Here is a 27224-nt window from a genome sequence, read left to right as displayed (position 1 = left end):
TGTGCCTCTAAATTATCAAAAAACCTACATTATCAACGTATTTGTGTGTGTTTTGTCCAAGTCTAATTTATAATTAAGCATATTGCTTTAAGCATTGACGATATTTTTTCATTTTCCATTAATTTTTAAGCACCCGTCTTTTACGCAAAACTATTTACATAATATATTTTTATACCTTGGGGGACCGTGCGCGTTAAAGCACGGTCTAACAACTACTCCCTCCATTTCTTTTTGATGTATCCATTTCAGAAAGTGGGGAGTTTTTAAGAAAATTGGAATCTTAGTTTGTATTGGTATAAGTGTAATGATTAGGTGTAAGAAAAATGATTGTATGTAAGAGATTATAATAAAAAAAAGAAGAGAGAAAATAATAAAGAAATAAGGTAAGAGAGAGGAGTGATAATGATGGGTGATAAAGGAGGTGAGAGAGTGGGTATATGGGGAAGGGAAAAGAATTAAATAATAGGGGTGGGGAAATTTAGGTGGGAATATGGGTAGAATCTTTAGGTATGTTGGTAATTAGATAGAAATGCAAGGGTATTTTAGGATAAAATGTATGTCCAAAAATAGAAACGGATACAACAAAAAGAAATGAAGGAAGTAGTAATGAAAAACAATGGAAGTAACTTTGAATTGGGATAATAGGACTCGGAGTAATACATTTAACTTATAAAATATCTTATTACTTCACAATTAAAATAAATTTACTTTACATTAATTAAAATACCAAGTTGGATGGCGGTTCAACTTGTAACGCAGTGCACCTTGTATCATTAGTTCTTAGAAGAAGATAACGCAGTGCACCTTGTATCATTAGTTCATTACCCTAAAAACAAAAAAACAATAAACAAAGGAAATAAGGAATTTTCTCTCTCCTCGAACTCAACTCTACCAAATCGCACTGTTCATCCTCCCGCATCCTCCCGCATCCTCCTCCTTCTAAAACCTAACTACTCAAACAACAAAAGCAGCATCTTGTAGTTGTATCACCATTCACCACCTCTAGCCGGCGGCGCCTCTGCCAACCACCACTCGCTGCTTCTATTCTTGGTAATATTCTATTTTCTATTGAATTTTCTGTTGATTTTTATTTGTTTCTTTATTGATTCAAAAATGTAATTTTCTGATATGATAGTGTCAATTCTGTTATTTGTTAGCTTTGTTTTGATGTTGTGAAATTTGCATTATACTTTTTGATATGATTCTCATAAGATTGATAAGGATTACTGATTCGATTTTTCTTTGATATGATGGATTTCAAATTGTTAAATCTATTTTGTTGGGTTTGTTTTGGTATTTTTTTTATGTCTAATTAGTCTATAACCACTTAATAATTCTACTTGAAATTCGTATGATTCGATTTTCCTGACAATCACCGTTCATCTCTCCCTGTGCGGCTGCGCCTGCCCTGGAGCTAATACGATTACATCAGACCGTTTGAGCTAGTCGCGACAGTATCTATGATCGAGTTCTCTACATTTTTGTGATTCTGTTTTGCTTTGATTTTTATGTCCAGTGTGTGGGGGGTTTGAGTAATACTGCGGTATTGATGCGGTTCTTCATGTGTATATATAGGTTGCGAGAGAGAGATTGTAAGAGAATCTAGAAATGGACCTATTAAAACAAGAGATTATGAAAAAGAGACAGGCTCTATCTGAGGAGACTGGTGGGAAACGATTCTTCAAACGCTCTGAGATCGAGCAAAAGCGCCGCCAGAAGATCCGTGAAGAGGAGAAACGTGAACTTGAGGAAAAACAACAATCCTCTGCTTCCTCATCTGCGTCCACAGCATCGCTGCTTGATTTAATTTACTCCACCAAACCTAATACCGATTCCTCCACTAAAACTGTAACCTTAACAACGGATGAGCAGAATAGTATTGATGAACTAAAACTCTCTAAACACGAAGTGATTCGGCGTCTTCGGCTCCTTAAACAGCCCATTACCCTTTTTGGAGAGGATGATCATGCCCGTCTAGACAGGTATAAGAATGTCCTGAAAACGGGAACCTTTGAGGTTGACAGTGACGTGACAGAAGGCCAGACAAATGATTTTCTGCGAGATATTGTTGAATTGAAGAAGTGGCAGAAAACTGGGATTATGAGTGACCGAAAGAGGAAAAGTGAAGATTTAGAGGATGGAGAGACAGGTAAAGGTGATGATGACTTGAATGGGGATGGGGCCTCTTCCGGAGTTGATGCTGATAAAGACATTAAACTCATGAAGGCAAAATTTGAGGATTTGTGTGAGGAGGATAAGATTTTGGTATTCTTCAAGAGGCTGTTGAATGAATGGAGACAAGAATTAAATGAAATGCAGGATTTGGAGAGGCGGACCGCAAAAGGAAAGCAGACGGTTGCCACTTTCAAGCAGTGTGGGAGATACTTGACTCCATTGTTCAAATGCTGCAGGAAGAGGGCTCTTCCAGATGACATAAAGAAATCGTTAATGTTTGTCGTGGATTGCTGTATGCAGAGAGACTACCGAACTGCTGTGGATTGTTACATTAAGCTGGCCATTGGAAATGCACCATGGCCCATTGGGGTTACTATGGTTGGTATCCACGAACGTTCTGCTCGGGAGAAAATCTTTACCAATAGTGTTGCGCATGTCATGAATGATGAAACCACCCGCAAATATCTGCAGTCTGTCAAACGGCTGGTGACTTTTTGTCAACGCAAATATCCAACTGTTCCATCTAGGTCAATTGAATTCAATAGCTTGGCAAATGGTAGCGATTTGCAAGCTCTGCTAATGGATGAGCAACATTTGGAAGGAGGGAATCATCTTTCAGAGGAAAAGCTTCAGTTGATGCCTGCTCCAAGGTAATAGCTAATAATCATGTTGATGTCCTTACTTTCTTAGGATGCTTTATCAATGTTTTCATCTATACTGTCTTTGGTTCTGAAAAAAGTTGTCTACTTTCTGAAAAATTTGGTTTTGTTTCCTTTATAATATTGTTGTTCGAATTGATCTGGCCTGCTTATAGGAATTGTTTCAATCTATTGCTGGTTATTGTAGCAATTCAGATAAAGGCTGCTTGTGTTTTCTAGACATCACTGATGCTTATTGCTTTGCTGTTCTCAATTTTGATTTTTGAGTATGAGGATGTTCAAGCTTTGGCGGATCTAGGACTTTAATAATGGTGGTACAAATACAAGTTCCACATTTCTAAGAGACACATCACTGGGAAAAAAAATCGTTTTGCTTCTTGTTCAAGTATAACATTTAGGGCCAAAAAAAATATTCCAGCTTTGTACGTTTTCACATTCCAGCAACAATGTAAAATAAAAAATAATAAACTCGTGTAACTAGCTAGATAGGTTCCATATATCAGTGAAAAGTCTGTATAACCCCAGAATGGATTGCATATCATTGATTTGCTCCCATATCTTCTCCTTGTCCAGTTTACTTTTTTTTTTAACGGGATACGTGTCCAGTTTACATGCATAAAAGTCCTAGAACTACAGTGGCTAGAAATTGTAGAGTTAAAGAGGGTAAAAGCATAAATGTTTGCTATACTTCTGATTTGTTCTCAGGACCGCGCACATCTTCCAAACTTTAAAGAAGTTAGTTAGCGCCTCTTTTACCACTGAGATAGAACTCATTAATTGTAATGTGCCTGAACAGTTTATCCGTTATACCGTATTTTTAATTGTTATCAGTTAATATTTTTGCGAATCCGAGGAATGGGGGGATACAGCTGTACCCCCTGTACCCCCTCGGTTCCGCTCCTGTGGCCTGCGCCAGGGTGTGAAAGTGTGAGCCTTCATTGCAGTGAGATTCTAAACAAGCAAAGTTTAATAGTTCATGAAGTTTGGATTGGACTGTGATCTGAATAGTTATGCCAATATTGGTTGGGGAGTTGGGGTGATGTTTTGAACTTTTGATCCATGCCTTGTCTGTTTTGGGTACAGAAATTTGCCTGTTCTTTCTTGAGATTAATGATTCAAATCCTTTGCTCCTAATCTGATAACAACCCTTTCATTGTTTCTGACTCTCTGTTCATAGGTTTTACCTTTTTGATGTACAACGTTGTGTACTGAGTGGTCTTTGTAATGTAACTAAATATTGGAAATTGAGGATGCAACATATAATAGATGAAGTTTACTATGCTTTGCGAATGTCTTGTGCAAATCAAATTATCGGGCTATCATAGATTTCCCACGTCCTGTGTTTTCGTGTCATTCTGATGTTGGCATTGTTTGCTTCTCCTGCAAACGCTGAAAGAAAAGACTTTAGACAAGTTTGCGAGCTTGCAAGATGATGCCTGATTTTATTTATTTCTGTTCGAAAAGCTAAATTGTCTCTTTAAAAGGCGAAAATTACAATCCGTTGGCTCATCACTTTGTAATTGGTTGTAGTTTGACTTGAATGCTTCACTTTGAAGTAAAATGAGCTCTCAATGGTTCTTTCGCAAGTTCTTTGACATTCCTAAGTTTACTTTTAGTTCCCAACACTAGGTGGGATATAAATCTAGTTCTTAACGTGCTATATCCTTAACCACCTTACTTATTTTTGTAATCAGTGATGATTGAAGACTGGATCCTTGGAGTGGCTAGCTAACTGCTAGTCATGAACCCTTTTGATCCAGAGATGCCGAGGATCCTGGTTATCTTCTTGATGTTAGCAAGAATGCTGATATTGTGCGAGAATGTGAGATATTTCTACTCTGCCTCAGCCTGCCTTGTCTGTGAGAACTTGTTGACTTAGCTGCTTGATGAATTGCTTCTGTACAAGTTGGTGTAGCTTCCTCTGTTCAACATTGTAATATGCATCAGTCGCTACTACAAAGTATGTAACAGCAGTTATTAAAGTGACATGTTTTAAACCAATCTTCCGTGTTTTCATGTTTTATAATACCGTGTTCGTGTAGTTTCTGTTGCCTTGTTGATGTTGTTATCAGGTTAGAACCTTGCAGGTAATTATTTTCTTTCGGAGGCAGGTTATTCTTTAGATCATCACCAACTCAACCTTTATTTTTTCTTCATATATCCCTAACAGATGAGAAAATCAAGTTTTGGACAAATAATGTAGATAGAAGAGACGCAAAAATGAGTGCTGACAGCGAAAACAGCAGAAAGTTAAAGAAGTTGAAAGAGAGAAATAAGTCAAATCTACCTCTTCATGTTAGATTTAATTAACACTTGATAGGAGGAAACAAAGACAATACTAATTTCTCAACCAACAGTTTTTCTTCTTTTCATCATTCACATCCTTCATCTATAAATTCCCAGCTCTGACAAAACAAACTTGAACAACTTTCCTGCTTATCCGAAATCATGGGTTATCCTTGCTGCAAACGTCTTTACTCGCCATTAGCGTTGGCTGTCTTTCTGATTGCATTATCATTGATGAGTGACCATCGGATCCACGTGGTGGCTCGTCATCTCACCGAAACAAGCCTCCCAGATGATCTTCCCGATGTTCCTGACACCGAAGTACCTGATGATCCCGATAATCCTGATTATCCAGTGGATGAGAACCCTGCTCCTGCTGTTCCATACAATCCCTTGTTGCCTCAGCCGATTCTGCCACAAGTTCCTGGGGATTTTCCTGAACTACCGCCTTCTCCTGAGTTACCACTCTCCACATTTCCCAGCATCTCAACTCAAGCAGTGGCTAGTGCACCGTAGTCTGAGCATCAGTAGCTAATTAATACATATATATGTTTGATTATATCTCGTGTTCTTGATATGAGACATGAGTTGAATTAAGCTTGTTTAGCAGTGTTGTTATTATTGGGTTTTCTATGTAACTTCTAACTACTGGTACGACTAGTACCATTTATTGTTGTTAGTTCCTTAAACCGGTTTGAGGTCACTAAGATCTGATACTTTGTGCACCTGGAACATGATTATGTACAATATTTGCTTTTATTTACTCCACTCCGTAATATACTTCGTATTATGAATACAAAGTACTCCCTCCGGTTTTTAATCTACATATTTTTCTGTTTTGGATGGTTTTTTTTGTTTAATTTTATTTTACACACTTTTAACTTACTAAATATAGACAATGGGCGGAAGGACCCCCCAAACTTTCCTCTGACGTCAATTACTTTACGCATGACGCTATCATAACTCGCTTGTTCTCTCCCCTAAAATTGTACAAGCTCCGACGGTCTGATCTATTATTTCGTTGTAACTATGCAAGGTATATTCACAGACCTTTGTTCTATTACTCCGAACTTTTGTATGTGCTTTAGCCTTTAGGAGGCGTGATACGCCGCTGGTAATCAGCGGGTGTATATTTGCTCATACTCGGGGTACTTTGGTCACTTTTCGTGTTTTTGTTGACAAGTCAACAAATTCTTCCTCCTGTCCTCAATGATAGTATTTATAAAAACAATGACAATATTTATACTAGAAAACATAATTCTTCTAGAACACATCTAGGAAACGAAAAACAAACCAACAATAACCAAATAATCAATGACGGAATTTAATATAACAATGGCAATAACCAAACTATTATTTACTAAATTTAATACAACAACGACAGTAACCAAATAACATATTGTAGCCATATATATGATCATTCCAATTCAAGATCTAACAATTCTGAAAATCATAATAGTGTTAAAATGACATGAATTTACACAAGTGATGTTAAATCCACATGACTTCGTTGAAATTCACAATTGTACAAGAACTTTAACCTCATCCACAAAATTAAAAGCTCAAATGATGCAAAGAAATCAAGAAAAATGTGATTCAGTCAAATGGGTAAACTAGAAAATGATGAAATTAGTGGTGAAGAGGAAAATGTAGAGAGAGTGGAAGATAATGGAGAATGAAAATGCAGAAGGGGAGAGGTTGAAGATGATGGAAATGCAGAAGGGGAAGATTGGAGGTGGGTATGGAGTAATCGATGGATGACAACCATCGATCTATCCTCCCTCGTGCTTTAGCCTGGAGTAATTGAGAGGCAGGCTACATCGATGTCCACCAGCGACAAAAAGACCCCATACCCAGGGCAAAATTGTATTTTCACTACATGAGTTGAAAAGTCAAACAAATTACTAAATATCGGCAATATGACAGTAATTGATACAACAATGACAATATTTTAATATAACAATGACATTATTTATGTAAACGATGATAATGCTTATATAACACTTGTATACATACTTTTATCCATTCATTTAATAATCAACACTTTTATCCATTCATTTAAGTGGTCTCTTTACTTTTTCTATTTCATTACACTTGTATACATAATTTCCTTTTTTGGGTGATTGTGACAGTATTTTAATACAACAATGACACTATATATATATAACAATGACAATAGGAAAGTGATAAATCCAAGGAAAATTTTACTTCTTACAAGGAAATCCACATTTTTTTAAAGTTGATTTCCTTGGAAGGAGTGGAATTCTTTCTTGGATTTATCATTTTCCATGACAATACTTATATTACCGATGACATTATATAACAAATTAGCAACACTTGTACACATTTATTTAAGTATGGGCCATCTTTCCAACTTTTTTTTTTCTTTTTCTTTTTTTAGGGTGGGTATGGGTTTTTTTTGTCGCTGGTGGACAGCGATGTAGAATACCTCAGTAATTGATGGCTGATAACCAGCGATCTATCCTCTCTCGTGCTTTAGTCTTTAGGAGTTGTTTCCTTTTACTGTGTAGTTTAGCATACTTTTTTTTTTTTGGTCTCTCGGCTGTAATCACTGTCAAAAGTATAAAGGAGCCGAGTCAAGCCGAGTATTACCTTGTTCATTTAATTTAGGCGAGCTCGAGCCTGTGCCCGAGCTTTCAACCAAGCTCCAAAATATGTTCAACCTCGGTTCGTTTAAGAGATTTCGTATTCGTGAACAGTTCGAGAATATCTCGTTCATTAATCGAGCCGAGATCATAAATGAGTTTTTTCTTAAACGAGCTTTGCGCTCTACACTGTGTTTGGAAACCTAATTAACGTGGAAATGCGAGAAAAATTAAACTATGGAAGTCTATAGAAGAGTAAATCTGAAGAAATATGTGAAAAGCTCCTCATTTAGTTTGTTTGACTAATTATTATGGTAAACAAAGGAAAATATAATATTACATATTTTTCACTTCATTAATTTTGTTTTTCACAAGTTTTCATAGTTTTTCCATTGCTTTTGAGGGGAAGAGTGTGGAAATAAAATAAAAAATATATAACTAAATGGTTTCCACATATTTTCACATATTTTATTTTCCTCACTTTTCCCTTTCATTACCAAACAAGCTAAAATTAAGAAATTCTCGCACTGATTTAGCTATTTAAATTCAAAATTATTTTTATTCTATGATATAATATTTTGGATATTAAAAGTCAAAATACGATTTGTATGTATAATAAAACAATTATGTGTGGAAATTTTGACTAAGAACATATATAGTTAGACGAGTTTGTTCATGAACATAAATAAACTAGTTGTTCGTGAACTTAAATAAACGAGCATACATATGTTCATGATCAAGCTCGTTTATTAAACGAGCTTTAGAAGTTGCTCAAGCTCTACTCGTTTATAAAATAAACGAACATGAACGAGCTTTAACCGAGCCCGAGCTCGAACACGAGTAATTTATTGAGAGTTTTGACTTATTTGCACCCTAGTCAAAAGAAACAAAACAAAGAGAGATTATGATCTCAGTTCTTCTCAAGATGATTAGCAATTGTTTCAAACTTTCAATTAATTACATTTATGGAAATTATTAACTAGTGACGATGACAATTAATTTCTAATCCCGTTTGTTTACCTATTTCCTTTTTTCCCTGTACAGTACTAGTCTGAAATCGTTTTTAGGAAAAACATAAACGTTTACTAAACGTTTAACAAATGTGGACGTGCCGGAGTGGTTATCGGGCATGACTAGAAATCATGTGGGCTTTGCCCGCGCAGGTTCGAATCCTGCCGTCCACGCTTTTTTTCATCAACTCTTTAATTTATATGACACATCTTCGTAAATCATGCCTTTGAATCGAACGTTTCACACACCGCACAGTTTGACAAGTATTCAGATGATTAATGTTGTAGGTCAATATTTGATGGATCATCGAGGCTTTAATGTTATTTTCAGCCCTAATAATTCTTTTGGCAAGCATTATCTGCACTAATAATTTATACCATGACAAGAATTTCACAAAGAGATACTTTGATTTGACGAGTTATATATATATACTTTCCCATTCAATGGTAGCTACTTGCGTATATTGGGTATTCAATGATCAGCTGATCGATAACAAGGAAATATGCCACTGATTAATAACATATAAGCAAAATAAAACGTCTAAGCAGTGATAGTCCCAGAAATTGTACTAAATGGGATCACTGTTAAAAAATTAATGAAAAAATAACACTTAAATACTTTTCAATACGAATTAATTATAAATAACTAAAGTTATGTTTTTTTTTTTGGCCAAGTGAGGTCAAGTGTCTGATATGAATTGGCTCCACCACTACGTACGTCCAAGGTGTTGCGATATGATTAAACAAAATGATGACGTACGATTGATGAAGAACATTAGTTTGTTTTGTAATTTAACTGATCGGCTAGCTTAGGTATACACAAAATAATTAAGTAGATGATTGGGTATTTAGGTGAAGACTATGTTTTGAGTTCTGCTCAACTAATCAAGTAATATTGCCACTCAAATACACCAACCTGAAAATAAAGTCCCACGTACCCTTTGGCCTTTGGTTCTATACTCCTATATAAGAACTTGTCCTTATATTCACAAGTTAATCAAACCAATTAAAACTAAATTAATTAAACTCCCAACGTACTCTTACAATCAACCAAGTACCCATGGCATCTTCTAGTAGCAATGGCTTTCTGTTTACAATCGTGTTGATGATCATATCAAGCATTAACGTTAGCCAAACATCAGCTCGTCATCTTCTCCAGACAACTCCACCTCAAACCACGCTACCTCCCTTACCGGCTACCACAATGCCTTCTTTGCCAAGCATTCCACCACAGCCATCAACAACACAGATGCCTTCGCTTCCAAGTAATCCGGCTACCATTATCCCATCATTTCCCGCGTTGAGTATCCCTCCTTTGCCAGGGGCAATTTCTTCGTTATTGCCTAACATGCCTACCTCTCTCCCAACTAGTTTCCCTACCTCTATTCCTTCTATCCCTTTTATGACTCCTCCTCCATCTAAGTAAGACATACGTACGTACATACCCATGCATACGTCATACGTGTAACATGTGCACGTACGTACGTACTTGTGTACATGCATGTTTGTTTAATTAATCGCTTTTAGCTTGTTTTGAAACCGTGTACTACGTATTAGTTATGCATTATGAATGCATTGATCTTGTTGTTATTACTTATAAGTACACGTATTGACGTATATTCGCCCAAAAAAAGTACAGATATTTAAGTTGAGTTAATTTGTAAGATCGTGTATCAATGTACGTGTTTGATATATACGTAGTAGTTACTGCATGTAGATTGTATGAGATCATGAACCACACGGTTTCAATGTTAATATACGATTGATTATTACTACGTATGTATCATTGATCAGTCCATCAGATTATAACACTACAAGAATTTGTGTCTTTAATGACAAACTAATAACGACGGGTCAAAAATTCCGTCGTAAAAGTCTTTTGCGACGGGGCTAACAACCAAACAAAGACGGGAACAACCGTCGCAAACAGGTTAACGACGAGATTTTTCATTAATGAAGGCCCCTTTTATGACGGGTTCGCAACATAAAATCTTGTCGTTAATCAACAATTATTGGCCTTTAGCGACGAGATTTTCCATCGTTAATGGTACAATTTCTTGTAGTGTAATACTTACAATTGAAGAAAATGATCGATTGAACATCAAGTGATTTATACAATAAGCTCAGGAATTTCTTTTATACATTTTCGATCAAATGCAACGGCATAAAAAGGGCTAATGCAACGGTCAAGTCCAAGCCGTTGCAATAGCGTTGTGTAATGCAACGCCAGTAGAAGTAGTAAAACGGTTCTTTCTTTACCGTTGTAATAGGTATTCTAATGCAACGGGTCTCGTTACTATCACTAGTGGAAAAAGGCTTATTTGCATCCCCGCATTTGCCACGCCATTCTGAACATGTGACGCAAATGACAAATTTTAGCATAAAATTTAATCATTTGCGTCGCAGCTTTGTTAAACTGCGACGCAAATGACTCTAGGATGCCCCCCAGAGTCATTTGCGTCGCAGATTAGTAAAACTGCGACGCAATTAACTCAATCAAGTGCGTCGCAGATTTACTAATCTGCGACGCAAATGACTCTGGGGGGCATCCTAGAGTCATTTGCGTCGCAGTTTAACAAAGCTGCGACGCAAATGTGTTTTGATTTTTTTTTTTTCGAATTCGCGCTCAGCTTAATTGCTTAGGAACATTCTGACTTAGGTTAATATTGCTCGACAAACACTAGCTGCTTCCCTCCCAAACGAAACCAACACCAACACTAGCTGCTTTGTTCTCACCGGCGGCTTCACCCTGTTCACTGTCGTCGTTGCCTTCGCCGCCTTCCGTCGTTGCCGCGCCGTTCCTTTGCTGCTTCACTGCTTCACTGCTTCGCCACTTCACTACTTCACTAATTCCTGCCCTTCTTCCTTTTTAGAGTCGCCGCCCACGGCCAAGGAAGTCATCCACGGCACGGCAGCCGCCCACGCCGCCGCCCACTCAGCCGCCCTTGTTCATTGTCGTCTCTCCTCTCTCAGGTATTGAATTTTAGTTTTGATATTTATTGAATTTTAATTGTGCATTTTAATTTTAATTGTGGACATTATAATTGAATTTTAATTATGCATTATAATTGAATTTTAATGGTTGATATTATTTGTTGAATTTTAATTGGGTACATTTTAGGATTTAGGTTTTGTTGAATTTTAGTTGTAGGTTTTGTTGAATTTTAGTTGAATTTTAATTGGGTACATTTTATGATTTAGGTTTTGTTGAATTTTAGTTGTTAGGTTTTGTTGAATTAAAAGTTATGAAATGAAGTTTTGGGTATGAAATGAATTTAGGTGATATATGAAATCATGTTTTGGGTTTGCTACAAAATTTTGGATTTATAATGATATGAATAGCCTAGTTTATATTCTAACCTTTGACAAAATTTGGTCTAGTGGTTGAAAATGGATCGGAGTTGGATGTATGGTAGTAAACGATTTTCTACAAGGTTCTTACAAGGGATTCAAGAGTTCATTAAGGTTGCCTTGAAACATCAATCAGAACATGAATCAAGTTTAATTCTGTGTCCTTGTTGTGATTGCAATAATTCAAGGGGGTATCGGGATATTGATGATATTGTTGATCACATAGTTCGTCGCGGTTTTAAGGGTAACTACACGACGTGGACATGGCATGGTGAGAGCATAGATCATGGGGCAAGTTCTAGTATGCCGAGCTCGAGTCAGCATAATCATTGTGATAATGGTGATGATAATGAAATTGAGGATGATATTGGTGTTGAAAGTGAGGAAGAAGAGGAGAAAGATAGGATAGATGATATGATGCATGATGTGGAAGACCATCATTTCGTTGAGCGTCCCCATATGTATGATAGTATAATCAAAGCTTCCGCAACACCATTATATCCTGGTTCTACACAAACTGTACTTGGTGCCGTCATCGAATATTTCAACTTAAAGGTGGAAAACGGTTGGACCAACAAGAGTTTTTCACAGTTTTTGGAGGCCACGTCTGGTAATCTTCCTGAAGGAAACAAACTTCCAAGGTCTAACTATGAGGCCCAGAAGCTTATGTTTCCTTTGGGTATGGATTATGAGAAGATACACGCGTGTCCAAATGATTGCGTGTTGTATCGAAAGCAGTATGCAAATCTGCATGAGTGTCCAAGATGCGGATTGTCCCGTTACAAGATCGTGGAGAATGATGCAACATCAACTAAGAAGAAACCTTCTCCGGCTAAGGTGCTTTGGTATCTTCCAATTATACCAAGATTTAAGCGCCTTTTCTCAGAAGAGAAAACTGCAAAACTCTTGAGGTGGCATGCCGAGGGGAGGAAGAAAGATGGGTTAATGAGGCATCCTGCTGATTCTCCACAATGGAGGAACATTGATCGAAAGTACAAGGTCTTTAGGGAAGAAGTTCGGAATCTCAGGCTTGGTCTTTGCACGGATGGAATGAACCCATTTGGGACACTTAGTACCCAATATAGCACTTGGCCGGTTCTTCTCACCATATACAATTTGCCTCCTTGGTTATGCATGAAGCGTAGATACATCATGTTGTCGCTCTTAATCTCTGGGCCTAAACAACCCGGAAATGACATAGATGTGTATCTAGAGCCACTCATTGAAGATTTGAAATTGTTGTGGGATGAAGGGGTGTTGATGTTTGATGCATACACCAAAACCAATTTCACTTTACGTGCCATGATTTTTTGTACGATAAATGATTTCCCGGCTTATGGAAATTTGTCAGGGTATTCTGTAAAGGGAAAGAAGGCATGTCCAGTTTGTCATGATGATTTGGTCTCGAGGCGCCTAAAATTTTGTGGGAAAGATGTGTACATGGATTACCGGATGTATCTTCCTGAAGATCATCCATTTCGAAAAGAGAAGGAAGCTTTTAATGGAGAATTGGAGATGAGAAAAGCTCCTGCCCCCTTATGTGCGTGTGAGGTTTATGAACGGGTTAAAGACATTGAGACAGAGTTTGGTAAGCCTTATAAAGGTCAGCCAAGTGGTGGTTACAAGAAGAGGTCTATCTTTTGGGATCTCCCATATTGGAGAGATTTGGAAGTTAGGCATTGTTTGGATGTAATGCATATTGAGAAAAATGTTTGTGATGCCATTGTTGGGACATTGTTGAATATGCAAGGGAAAACGAAGGATGGGCCTAAAGTTAGACAAGATATGGCTGCTATGGGTCGCTCCGAGTTGGCACCTCAAGAAAGGGGAAAACGCTGGTACCTTCCCCCAGCTTGTTTCACCTTGTCTAAAAAGGAGAAAGTTAGTTTTTGTGAGTCTTTGCATGGCTTAAAGGTCCCTGCCGGTTACTCTTCAAATTTTCGTAGACTTGTGTCCATGTCTGACTTGAAATTAGTTGGAATGAAATCTCATGATTGTCACGTGTTGATGCAACAATTGCTGCCGGTTGCAATTCGAGGGATATTGCCGCCACAAGTGAGGTATACCATTACAAGATTGTGTTTCTTTTTCAACACAATTTGTAGCAAGGTGATCAATCCAACAATACTGGATGATTTGCAGGCTGATGTACTTGAGACCATGTGTCGGTTTGAAAAGTATTTTCCGCCATCATTCTTTGACATGATGCCTCATTTGATTATTCATCTTGTTCGTGAAATTAAGCTTTGTGGGCCAGTTTGTATGAGGTACATGTATCCCTTTGAACGGGAAATGGGTACCTTGAAAAATAGAGTGATGAATCCGGCCAAACCTGAAGCTAGTATTGTCCAACGAACCGTCGCGGAGGAAGTTGCTGCATGGGTTTCTCAATATATGGCACGTTTGAAAGAAGTCGGAGTACCAAAGTCTAGACATGATGGGAGACTTGGGGGTCAAGGTACAATTGGCAAGAAAAGGATATCAATCAGTTCTGAAATGATGTGTAAGGTTGAGCTGTTTGTGGTGCAAAGTCTTAGTGAAGTCCATCCATACGTGGCTGAGCACATGAACTTTCTTAGAGAGCAATATCCTTCAAAAAATGGTCCTCAACTGATAAAAGAGCATAATCGTTCATTCCTCACATGGTTCAAGCGTCGAGTGATGGATCAATTTTCCGACACGCCTAATGAGGTATCTGACATGGTGATATGGTTGGCATATGGTCCTAAATGTCAAGTCATATCTTATGAGGGGTACGACATCAATGGCTATTCTTTTTACACGAAGCGACAAGATGACAAAACGACGATGCAAAATAGTGGTGTTACGGCAATATGTTTGTCTTCAGAGTATGCTAGTGTAAAAGATAGAACACTTGTAGATAAGACGAACTCTTACTATGGAGTCATTGAAGAAATATTAGAGTTGGAATATAAGTATTTTAAGATTCCTCTATTCCGGTGCAAGTGGGTTGATATTAGTCGCGGTGTCAAAAAGGATGAACATGGGTACCTGACACTTGTAAACTTTAGTCGAGTTGGGCATCTTGCAGATCCTTTCATATTAGCATCACAGGCAAAACAAATCTTTTACATGGTTGACCCTGCCGATCGTAGTTGGTCAGTTGTTCTGGAAGGCAAAAGAAGAATACTTGGCGTTGAGGATGTAGATGATGAAGAAGAGTATGATGAGCAGTTTAATGAGATTCCACCTTCCTCTTGGCATATCCCTCAAATGATTGACGATGTTGACATGAGTTATACACGCCGAGATCATGATGAAGGATTTTATGTTGAAAAAGAGAAATAGTGAGATAGGTACTATTTTGGCAACTATTTTTTCACCAAGTTAATTTGTAGATTAGTTAAAAGTTGGGTTCGAAAATGTCATTTTTGCCTAAATATGTACTATAACGACCCAATTACCCTTAAATGTGGAATAATAGATTAGTACGAGGCTTAGAAAGTTATAACTATGCATATGAGACATGTAATAAGTTTGAAAACATTCCTTAGGTTCTTTGGTTCAAAGTTGGGTTCGAAAATGTCATTTTTGCCTAAATATGTATTATAACGACCCAATTACCCTTAAATGTGGAATAATAGATTATTACGAGGCTTAGAAAGTTATAACTATGCATATGAGACATGTAATAAGTTTGAAAACATTCCTTAGGTTCTTTGGTTCAAAGTTGGGTTCGAAAATGTCATTTTTGCCTAAATATGTATTATAACGACCCAATTACCCTTAAATGTGGAATAATAGATTATTACGAGGCTTAGAAAGTTATAACTATGCATATGAGACATGTAATAAGTTTGAAAACATTCCTTAGGTTCTTTGGTTCAAAGTTGGGTTCGAAAATGTCATTTTTGCCTAAATATGTACTATAACGACCCAATTACCCTTAAATGTGGAATAATAGATTATTACGAGGCTTAGAAAGTTATAACTATGCATATGAGACATGTAATAAGTTTGAAAACATTCCTTAGGTTCTTTGGTTCAAAGTTGGGTTCGAAAATGTCATTTTTGCCTAAATATGTATTATAACGACCCAATTACCCTTAAATGTGGAATAATAGATTAGTACGAGGCTTAGAAAGTTATAACTATGCATATGAGACATGTAATAAGTTTGAAAACATTCCTTAGGTTCTTTGGTTCAAAGTTGGGTTCGAAAATGTCATTTTTGCCTAAATATGTACTATAACGACCCAATTACCCTTAAATGTGGAATAATAGATTATTACGAGGCTTAGAAAGTTATAACTATGCATATGAGACATGTAATAAGTTTGAAAACATTCCTTAGGTTCTTTGGTTCAAAGTTGGGTCCGAAAACGTCATTTTTGCCTAAATATGTACTATAACGACCCAATTACCCTTAAATGTGGAATAATAGATTATTACGAGGCTTAGAAAGTTATAACTATGCATATGAGACATGTAATAAGTTTGAAAACATTCCTTAGGTTCTTTGGTTCAAAGTTGGGTTCGAAATGTCATTTTTGCCTAAATATGTACTATAACGACCCAATTACCCTTAAATGTGGAATAATAGATTAGTACGAGGCTTTAGGATAGTGGTGGTTGTTCAAAGGATGATGGATGGTTACACCTGATACTTCTTTATTCAGGGAATTTCCATACTCCTTGAATTCTTATGCAACTGGTCTCTATATTATGCTCATGGAGCTGGATATTATGTCATCCATGTTTGCACTCCCAAACTACCTCCCAACCCGGAAAAAAACATCTTATTTGGATTTAAGTGTCTGCTAAGTTCCTGTGTACCATCTAATTGTTGGTTGTTAGTATCTGAAGGTTATTTCAGGAGCTTGGTTGTGCTTTCTTTGTTGCTTAATCTTTAAAGAACAGTCTGTTTTTGGGTGGGTTTGTGGACCAAAATTTTGCATATTCAAATTCATTCCCCAGCATTTGTACAGAACTGATCAGAACTGACCAGTTCTATGCACTGATCTGCACAGCTCAGATCAGAACTGTGCAGATCAGTGCACAGAACTGGTCAGAACTGATCAGTTCTGTGCACTGATCTGCATAGTTCTGATCTGAGCTGTGCAGATCAGTGCACAGAACTGGTCAGCTCTGATCAGTTCTGTGCACTGATCTGCACAGTTCTGATCTGAGCTGTGCAGATCAGTGCACAGAACTGGTCAGCTCTTTATTTTTATTTTAAAATCCTGCTTTTGAAGGTATGTAATTTTGATGATTTTCCAATGCAGTAGCGTCAGGCATGGATGAAGATCAACACGCAAATTCAGGTCCTTCTAACAAATCACCAAATCAAGTGCCCCAAAAGCAAAAAAAGAAGCCAAGAGGCCCTACAAAAGGAATAAAATCCATGCCCGGGGTTCCAAGAAAAATTGAATGGGATCACTTGGACCGACCCACAGGGAAATGGGCAACGGATTACAAGAATCACATTGGCGAGATAAGTCGCGCAAAGGTTTCAATATTGATCAGAACCTGGGAAGATGTTTCACAAGGAATAAAAGACACTTTGTGGGAAGACGTCAAGGTAACCGGTTTTATTTTGGAAATTCAGTTGTACATATCTACGTGTCTTTTTCATGTGCTAAAAGACTTTCTTGTTTCTTTTCTTTTTCTTTCATTTAGAGAGAATTTCATATCACAGATGAAACTAAGAAAGAAGTTGTCTTAAAGAGTTGTGATAAGCGTTGGAGGGAATTCAAATCAAGATTGACGACTGGTTGGATTCGGGGTACAAGGAAAAGGCCAAAAGATGAAAAGATGCCATATGATTTGTATAGTTATATAACTAAGGATATATGGAAGGAATTTGTGAAGATACGTACCTCCGAAGAAGCTGAGGTATAAAAATTATTCTTATTTAAAGTCTTGTTATAATCTAAGTTTTATTTTGTTGTAATAATTTCTTTTACCCCCCTAAAATTAGGAAATAAGTGAGAAAGCAAGACAAAGTCAATCTTTCAACATATATCCTCATCATATGGGACAGAAATCATATGCTGAAATGACAAGTGAATGGCAGAGAAAAGGGTACATTCCCTCAGTTTCTTCGTCATCTGAAGGTTCCTCTGCGTCTACAATTTCTTCAAGTTTGCCGAGTAGGACATGTTTATGGCTTCTTGCAAGATCGAAACCAGATGAGAAAGGAAATCCTTACTTGCCGGATGAGGGCACACAAAAGGTCAAAGAAAATATTGTAAGTTCATTTAACAATTTTGCGTAATGTTGTGATTCCTCTAATTTCATATATGTTCTTAAATATGAAACCAAGTGTTGAACTTTTCTCAAAACCATTTGATTTCATGTAGGATGAATGGAAAAGGAAACAAGATGAAGGGGAATTTGTTCCCAAAAGTGCACGAGATGATGTCTTATCTCGTGCACTTGGTAAGACTAAAGAAGGGAGACCACTAACATTTGGTGGTGGAGTAGGCATCAAAGCTGTGTGGGGGACCGGAGAGCGGCGTAGCTTTCGACGGTATGGAGATGCGGAGATGGAGGAAATGGAAGCAAGAGTGACCAAAAGGGTCAAAGATGAGACAATACAAGAGATGAACTCCAAGATGGATGCCATGGTCATGGAGAAATTTATCACATTTGCTAAAGAACTTGGTGTCCAAGTACCAAGCCATATGAGGATAGACGCAAATGTTCATAGTAGTTGTCATTCCGGGGGTTTAGATCCATTTGCCGACATTACGGTATGATAATTTGTGTTTTTCAAGTACTTTGTTTCTAGTTAATTCTATTGAACTTTTCTAACATGTTACATTGTATTTGCGTTATTGTTCAAAATAAATAATAAGGAACCTGTCCCGTGCCATCTATACCTGAACATAGGCTCGGAGAAAGTCTTTGTTGCCTATGGTACCATATGTCCAGAGTTGCTCCTTGATCACCACAACGACGTCACGTCCGATAACGTGAAAGTGAGCGTTGATGATTTTGAGCCCGCGTACAAAGAAGCTCCCGTCCCCGTGCCTTCTCAATATATTAAGAAACTTGCTCAAGCTCATGGTACCTTCACTCAGTGGCCAAAACATTTGGTGTCGCTTACGAATGAGGAGGTAACTAACATATGCATGATAATTTGAAGTAGAACTATTATACCATGTATGCTCACTAATATGTATATCGTTATTTGAAAATCATACCTCAGGTAAACAAGCCTACAAGTAAAGAGCCTAAAGGGAAAGGGAACAAAGGGAAAGAGATAGTGGTTGGGGGAAGTGGAACAAAAGCGTCCAACACTAAATCAAAAACCTATTTCCTTGAAAATTATAAAGTGCAAAATTTGAGTGGTAAGTGCAATGTGATGAAAACTATGATGTTGGGATTAAAAGAAGGGGAGCACGTTAAGGTACATTGCACTAAAAGGACATTCAATATGGAAAAGGACTTTGAAATTAGTGTCACCGTTGAAGACACCGATCAACTTCTCTCGGGAGCATGGCTCAATATATCAATAAATCAAGTTTTTGCTACGTGAGTTACCTAAATTCATATTTTGCCCCTAAATTTGATTTTTATGATTGTCTTAACGTTCTTACACTCTATATTATAGGGCTTTGAGTGAGTTGTGTTTTCACGATGATTGTCACCCCAATAGTATTGGATTCATGTGCCCGGAGATGATCTCGGCCACCATGTTAAAGTCCGATGCAGATCGAATTCTATTGTACATGACGAGGTCCATGAGTGCACTTAGTTCTAAGACATTCATCTTATGTCCATACTACGAAAAGTATGAAAATTACTTTGAACTTCGTTTTTAATTGATTGTTATAAATTTAACTTTTTTTTTTCTAACTACATACGTTTATTGTTTGTATGTAGGAGTCACTGGATGCTTTTAGTTCTTTGCTTGTCTAAACGTGAGGTCTACATATTTGATTCTCAACAGAAGAAGAGAAATTTGATGATTAAGGAGCCACTAAACAAGTAAGTAAAGTATGCATATGAAAATGCCATTTTTGCCAAAATTTTTGCCTTAGGTTCTTTAGTTCAAAGTTGGGTTCGAAAACATCATTTTTGCCTAAAAATGACCTAGGACGACCCAATTAGCCTTAAATGTGAAATAATAGATTGTAAAGGGCCTTACAAAGTTATAACTATGCATATGAGACGTGTAATAAGTTTGAAAACATTCCTTAGGTTCTTTGGTTCAAAGTTGGGTTCGAAAACATCATTTTTGCCTAAAAATGACCTAGGACGACCCAATTAGCCTTAAATGTGAAATAATAGATTGTAAAGGGACTTAGAAAGTTATAACTATGCATATGAGACGTGTAATAAGTTTGAAAACATTCCTTAGGTTCTTTGGTTCAAAGTTGGGTTCGAAAACATCATTTTTGCCTAAAAATGACCTAGGACGACCCAAATAGCCTTAAATGTGAAATAATAGATTGTAAAGGGCCTTAAAAAGTTATAACTATGCATATGAGACGTGTAATAAGTTTGAAAACATTCCTTAGGTTCTTTGGTTCAAAGTTGGGTTCGAAAACATCATTTTTGCCTAAAAATGACCTAAGACGACCCAAATAGCCTTAAATGTGAAATAATAGATTGTAAAGGGCCTTACAAAGTTATAACTATTCATATGAGACGTGTAATAAGTTTGAAAACATTCCTTAGGTTCTTTGGTTCAAAGTTGGGTTCGAAAACATCATTTTTGCCTAAAAATGACCTAGGACGACCCAAATAGCCTTAAATGTGAAATAATAGATTGTAAAGGGCCTTACAAAGTTATAACTATGCATATGAGACGTGTAATAAGTTTGAAAACATTCCTTAGGTTCTTTGGTTCAAAGTTGGGTTCGAAAACATCATTTTTGCCTAAAAATGACCTAGGACGACCCAAATAGCCTTAAATGTGAAATAATAGATTGTAAAGGGCCTTAGAAAGTTATAACTATGCATATGAGACGTGTAATAAGTTTGAAAACATTCCTTAGGTTCTTTGGTTCAAAGTTGGGTTCGAAAACATCATTTTTGCCTAAAAATGACCTAGGACGACCCAAATAGCCTTAAATGTGAAATAATAGATTGTAAAGGGACTTAGGAAGTTATAACTATGCATATGAGACGTGTAATAAGTTTGAAAATATTCCTTAGGTTCTTTGGTTCAAAGTTGGGTTCGAAAACATCATTTTTGCCTAAAAATGACCTAGGACGACCCAATTAGCCTTAAATGTGAAATAATAGATTGTAAAGGGACTTAGGAAGTTATAACTATGCATATGAGACGTGTAATAAGTTTGAAAACATTCCTTAGGTTCTTTCGTTCAAAGTTGGGTTCGAAAACATCATTTTTGCCTAAAAATGACCTAGAACGTACGACCCAATTAGCCTTAAATGTGACTACTACGTATATAATTGCATTTACATGTGTAAACAAAGTATATAATTGCACTTACATGTAAAATATTCTTTGCATTTACATGTGTAAACAAAGTATATATAATTGCATATTTTATCGAATGTGTAGTGCTTTTCGGAGTTACAAGAGACTAGGTGGACAATCTAAGGGAACTAAATTAACATGGATTCCAGCACAGGTATATATATATATAATTAGTTTATTATTTACCTAAGAAATAAGTTTTTCAAAATTATAACATACAATGTGATAGAAATTTTACTTGTGTTATTTATTTTAATGCATTTAGTGTGCTCAACAACCGGGATCACTAGATTGTGGCTACTACGTCATGCGTTTTATGTACGACATAATAATGAATCATGGTAATAGTCAAGATCTTACTAAGGTATGTTCTCATAAACTACGTACTTTATATAATAAATTGAATTATTTACACTTTTTTAGGATTTTTCAAGAACATTGCCTTATTCAGCGGAGGAGATTAATGAGGTGAAAGATTTTTGGGCAGATTACTTCATGAACAATGTCGAATTTTTAGCTTAATTTGTAATATGAACTTGATCTCTAGCTAGCTACGTACCTTTGTTGTAATAATTTTATGTTTGTTGTAACATGTTGGTTGATCGATCTATGACGAATTTAATTGCCTTTTATTGGGAACGTTAATTACGTTGTAAACTTTTAATTGTGACAGGTATTAATTATAAATGTATTCCCGGTATTGGGAATGAACCGTCTAATTTCAAAGACGATCATGTCGGAATTTCCAACTAAAATATTAAAAAACGAATATTTTTTTTTAAAAAAATAAGTCATTTGCAACGCACGTTAGCTCAATGTGCGAGGCAAATGACTTAATTTTTTGGCGCTAAAATTGTCATTTGCGTCGCACATTAAGCTATTGTGCGTGGCAAATGACTTTTTTTTTTTGCGCCTAAAAGTCATTTGCGTCGCACATTTATCTAATGTGCGTTGCAAATAACTTTTCAATATGGTGCCTGAAAAGTCATTTGCAACGCACATTAGCTAAATGTGCGACGCAAATGAACCTTATTTGCGTCGCACATTTAGCTAATGTGCGTTGCAAATGACTTTTCAGGCATCATGTTGAAAAGTTATTTGCGTCGCCCGTTTGCTAATTGTGCGACGCAAATAAGGTTATTTGCGTCGCACAAATGTGCGACGCAAATGACTTTTAGTCATTTGCGTCGAGAGCTTTTGCCACGCACGATGTGCGACGCAAATATGCTTAAAAGTGCGATGCAAATGACCCTTTTTCCACTAGTGTATTGTTGTATAATCCCACCTAATGCGACGGTTCTACTTTTTCTTTCACAAAAAAGAAAAGGGAAATCGAGAAGGTATACACGTGTACGCTTCTACTCTCCTATTTTTTTTTGTTATTTTCTTCTCAATCTTCTTATACAGTCCTATACTGACTCACTTCTCCCACTCACAAACTGAGGGTTATGGCCTCATGGGTAGATTTATAATCGAAAATCTTTGAAGATTGTCTAATTGTTAATGAAAGAATAGTTTTACAAAGATTTACATACTCGTTTTCGTTCCAGTCAAATTGCAGGTATGATTTGTCTTTCTTTACTCGCGATTAGATGTTTTTATCAGTGAATGTGAAAAAATAGGATTCTAGATCTGTATAATAAACTTAAAAACAAATCAATTGCAGTTGTTTCCTCCTTTTTTTTCTCAATTTAGGGTTTGAATTCGGTAATTTAGGTTTCCTAATACAATTTCCAACTTACATATTCTGAGTTGTTCCTATCTCTAAATTGACGCCATTGTTGATGGAATCTAGATCTTTGTAATGGTTTATTTAATTTTGGGGATTTACCAATTTATTTTATGTTCTTGACAAATTAATAAATTTTAAGATGATAGAAATTTGAGGACGCACGCGGAAGTTTTGATGGACCCGAATAATATAACAATATTGTATTGATAAAATTGTACAACAATATTTGTGAGAGCTCATGTCTCTCACTTATCTCTTTGGTAGAACCCTTGTTTCTACCCCTCATATTTTGTGGGAGCTCTCTTGATTTGCTCACCTCTCAACTTAGGCACATACAACCTATTTATAGTTGGTGTATACTAGTTTTTAGATTTTTCTACACTTGTCTATTAAACATCACATGTCTAAGATATTTCTACATCATACTTCATTTTTCATTACACATCTAGATTTTTCTACACACTTTACTACTAGATATTTGTATAGTACATTCTAGATTTAGATTTTTCTAGATTAACATTTTAACAGTTTAATGCTTGGAGCAGATTAATTGGGGCATTCTCCTATTTTAATATTTTGTTCTAAATTAATTGCTTTGTTTTTTTTTCTTGGATTGGAAACTTACGACGGCTCTTTTAGCTTCATTCATCCAAAAATTTAGAATTCTTTCATTTCTGTTTGAAGTTGAAGAACTTTATAGAAGAAAAGGGATTAGTTTCCCACCCACATATATACCCTAGCAAATACTTCGTCCAAACTAGCAGAAAATATTCGATGTCAATTTAAAAGTTTTTACTACGTACACCTTTCAAATTTCTAATGTGCTTAGCTTCCTTGTATCCCTTGTATATGGTATTGTGGTGGGCTTGGCTTTCAGGTTGTTGTGATTGTTGGGATAAGAATTAATGGAAAATTCCTTTCATTTCATCTGATCAATTTGTGACAAACAAGATTAACGCCTGAAGGGGATTCTGTTTCCACATTTTCATTGCTCAGCAGCCTAAAACACCGGGTGCCTTAGTTTCTTATCTTCCTTTTCAGAGAAATCAATGTAAAGAAATGATGAACACTTCTTATTTTTCTATAATGTAAGTTGTTTTATCTATATTTTACCTATCAAAGTATTAGTATTTTTACACTACTCAAATGATTTCCAGTTTTTTCATCTGTGGTTCTAGTTTGAAAATTTACAGATTCAATTTCAACCTGTATTGTAAACATCTATGGAATATTTGTAAACAGATTGTCAAAATTTACCTGTTCTTAAGAAAAACAAAAGTGCATTGTAGAAGGGTGTATTTCTGGTAAGACAATCAAGTGAGAGTCAAGTTAAAAAAAAAAAAACCAAAATTGGGTGTGTGTTAAGTTTGATGTAATGATAGTTTATAGGATAAGTACTGTTATTAAAGCTAATAATTATTTACCCGGCCTGCATAGTTCTATGATCTATCTATCTTATATAGGTTGTTTTTCGACTCTTATTACTATTTACTGTCCAGTATTATCAATTATATACGTTGCCGTTGTCTCTAATATGATTGTGCAAGCAGAGGTCTCGTTCATTTCTGTTATTGATGAAGAAGTTAACAAGAAACTGAAATTACTGAATCCCTTCCGCTATTAATCAATTAGATCACTCAGATATTTAGATGTATCATTCACTGTTTTTATACATGGTAAATTTGGATTTCTGATTTTTGGGGTAGCAGGTTACTTTTGTGTGTATCTTAATTACAACTTGAAGTACGTTCGGTAGTTCATGTTTGTCTTCAAACAGGTATGCCAGGAATAACTGATTACGCTTGGCTTTTTGAAGTATGTTCACTATAGAAAAGAGAGTATGTGTTCGTTTCTTCATCAGCTGGTGCAGTTGGTCAGCTTGTTGGGATAATTTTCCAAGTACAAGGGTTGATATGTTGTTGGAAGTGCTGGAAGTAAAGAAAAGGTAGTTCGTTCTATCTCATTTAGCTATACATCTCAGTTTCATTGCTGCTTCCATTCTAAATTCAAAATCAATGGGTGTTGGGGGAAATGATCTACAATTGAATAGAACAAGATCTTCTAATGACCCTATTCTCTCACTATGTTTGTTTGCATACTTGTTGTTGCACCGGGTTTATGGTGTGCTGCTGAGTAATATAGAATTCGTTATGGTTTTCTTTGGGGTCATTTTGATGTTGCAGGAACCTTACTAATGTTAGAAGAAATAAGCGTTTGTTGAATTGAGTGGGCTAGTAGTTGCTAGAAACAGGTATGCAAACAAATATATAGCGGTTTATACAGAAGAACCGCTAACATTAGTAGCGGCTAAACATATAGAACCGCTATTGTTGTTGATAACAAAGTGAGCATATTTTATGAGGGCTAAAAGAAGAAAAATCAGAACTTTCTACCAAACAAAAAAAACAGAGAAGATAACATGAAGGTTATTATATTATTTATCGTGTTTTAGCTAGTGTACCATCTTTGTCTTGTGCCCATTCGTGATTTAAACTTGCAGGAGCACGATGAGCGAAATAGAGAAGAAATGTAGATCTAGCAATGAGACGGTGGAGGCTCTTGCTCGTTTTGGGTCATTTTGTGATTTCTAGTAATGTTGAATTTGTTTCTATGGATTTTAATTTTATGTACTTTTGTCATTAGAAATACTAAATTAATTTGTGAACAACTATTTTGTAATGCATGTGTCCTATGAGCACAATTGTAGTATTACTCTTCAAGTTAATGAAAATCTTTTGTTATTGGCCTTCTTTCTTAAATTATAATAATAATTATTTTTATTATTATTATTATTATTATTATTATTATTGTTATTATTATTATTATTATGAATAAAAGAACCGTTGCATTAGGTGCCAAAAAAGATTTTTTTTGACAAAAATTCACCGTCGCATTAGGAAAAAAGGCGTTGCATTATATCCTTAAGCCATTGTAGATACCCGTCGCATTAGCTAAAACATCCGTCGTATTAGCTCAATTACCCGTCGCATTAGCTAAAGAACTAATGCGACACTGCATATAAGGACCGTCACATTAGGTGTCCATCTAATGCAACGGTATTTATTTTCCGTCGCATTAGGTCACTGATCGTTGCATTAGGCCTAATGCAACGCCACCGGATGCAAGGGTCATTTGGTGTCGCATTAGGTCTAATGCAACGGGTTTTCATGCCTACTGCAACGATTTTAGGCGTTGCATCAGATGAGAAATGTAGTAGTGTTATTAATGAATTGCTTTTACTAAAATAATAATATATAAAAAAACAAAGGAACACTACAAGAAATTGTACCATTAACTACGGGAAATCCCGTCACTAAAGGCCAATAATCGTTGATTAATGACGGGATATCCTGTCGCGAATTGAACCCGTCATAAAATGGACCGTCATTAATGGAAAATCCCGTCGTTAATCCGTCGTAAAAGACATTTGCGACGATTGTTCCCGTCTTTGTTTAGTAGTTAACCCCGTCGTAAAAGGCTTTTGCGACGGAATTTTTGACCCGTCGTAATTAGGTTGTCGTTAAATATACAAATTCTTGTAGTGGAATTAATTATTTCGATTAATCGACTATCGATAATAAGGTAGTGCAAGTTCAATTGCATGGGGAGTCTATAACTCTAAATATACCAAATAATGGTATCACTCCTTCCGTCCTGGAATACTAACACTGTTTTGATTAAACACGTTTGCCAATGCACAACTTTGACCATCAATATCTTTAACTACATATTATAAAAACTTATAAAATATTAATATTGTGAAAATATATATTAAGACGAAGCCAACAATAATATTATATACTAACATTTGTTTTCATATACTAGAAATAAAATAGGGGCAAAGTGAATTATGTGAATAGTAACAAAAGTCAAAACGGTGTGAGTATTCCAGGGTTACTAAAAAACCAAGTCAAACGTATTTGGCCATACTATCTTTATCAACATCTTCCAAAATGAGACATTTTCTAATTAAGGCTCATCAAGTGA

At 36.1% G+C, this 27224-nt stretch overlaps 3 protein-coding genes, 1 long non-coding RNA gene and 1 other non-coding gene across 6 annotated transcripts; all 5 read left to right on the top strand.

Annotated features, from left to right (window-relative positions):
- The first annotated feature begins 803 nt into the window (after positions 1 to 803).
- On the top strand, positions 804 to 4875 carry LOC110799799 (uncharacterized). The gene is made up of 3 exons (XM_022005069.2): positions 804 to 1050; positions 1576 to 2825; positions 4529 to 4875. Exons 2-3 carry the CDS (start codon positions 1609 to 1611, stop codon positions 4536 to 4538), a joined length of 1227 nt encoding a protein of 408 aa, XP_021860761.1. The 5' UTR covers positions 804 to 1050; positions 1576 to 1608; the 3' UTR covers positions 4539 to 4875.
- Positions 4876 to 8828: 3953 nt separating this feature from the next.
- TRNAS-AGA (transfer RNA serine (anticodon AGA)) lies at positions 8829 to 8910 on the top strand. The gene has a single exon. It is a non-coding gene; the product is annotated as a tRNA-Ser (tRNA).
- Positions 8911 to 9796: 886 nt separating this feature from the next.
- On the top strand, positions 9797 to 10162 carry LOC130472217 (proline-rich receptor-like protein kinase PERK2). Its single transcript, XM_056842718.1, has one exon. It carries the CDS (start codon positions 9797 to 9799, stop codon positions 10160 to 10162), a length of 366 nt encoding a protein of 121 aa, XP_056698696.1.
- Positions 10163 to 18930: 8768 nt separating this feature from the next.
- LOC130459640 (ubiquitin-like-specific protease 1) lies at positions 18931 to 22135 on the top strand. Its single transcript, XM_056827121.1, has 7 exons — positions 18931 to 19169; positions 19262 to 19587; positions 19667 to 19846; positions 19939 to 20043; positions 21590 to 21659; positions 21771 to 21869; positions 21929 to 22135. The coding sequence occupies exons 2-7, from the start codon at positions 19418 to 19420 to the stop codon at positions 22025 to 22027; spliced, it is 723 nt and encodes a 240-aa protein (XP_056683099.1). The 5' UTR covers positions 18931 to 19169; positions 19262 to 19417; the 3' UTR covers positions 22028 to 22135.
- A 764-nt stretch (positions 22136 to 22899) lies between these two features.
- Positions 22900 to 25986, top strand: LOC110791086 (uncharacterized). Of its 2 annotated transcripts, XR_008919168.1 has the most exons (4): positions 22900 to 23066; positions 24115 to 24325; positions 25015 to 25182; positions 25738 to 25986. It is a non-coding gene; the product is annotated as an uncharacterized lncRNA (long non-coding RNA). The 2 variants fall into 2 exon arrangements; XR_008919167.1 differs by lacking the exon at positions 24115 to 24325 and having other exon boundaries at positions 22905 to 23066.
- The last annotated feature ends 1238 nt before the right edge of the window (positions 25987 to 27224 follow it).

This window comes from Spinacia oleracea, chromosome 4 (genome assembly GCF_020520425.1).
Source record: "Spinacia oleracea cultivar Varoflay chromosome 4, BTI_SOV_V1, whole genome shotgun sequence".
NCBI lineage: Eukaryota > Viridiplantae > Streptophyta > Magnoliopsida > Caryophyllales > Amaranthaceae > Spinacia > Spinacia oleracea.
Note: the sequence above shows the minus strand (reverse complement) of the source record. Positions and strands in the feature narration are given on the sequence as shown.

Excerpts from the sequence above, each read along its gene's own strand:
- LOC110799799 (XM_022005069.2), top strand. The coding sequence starts at position 1,609 with ATGGACCTATTAAAACAAGAGATTATGAAAAAGAGACAGGCTCTATCT.
- LOC130472217 (XM_056842718.1), top strand. The coding sequence starts at position 9,797 with ATGGCATCTTCTAGTAGCAATGGCTTTCTGTTTACAATCGTGTTGATG.
- LOC130459640 (XM_056827121.1), top strand. The coding sequence starts at position 19,418 with ATGAAAACTATGATGTTGGGATTAAAAGAAGGGGAGCACGTTAAGGTA. Across the intron at positions 19,847-19,938 it reads TTATGTCCATACTACGAAAA|GAGTCACTGGATGCTTTTAG; the intron begins GTATGAAAATTA and ends GTTTGTATGTAG. Across the intron at positions 21,870-21,928 it reads ATAGTCAAGATCTTACTAAG|GATTTTTCAAGAACATTGCC; the intron begins GTATGTTCTCAT and ends ACACTTTTTTAG.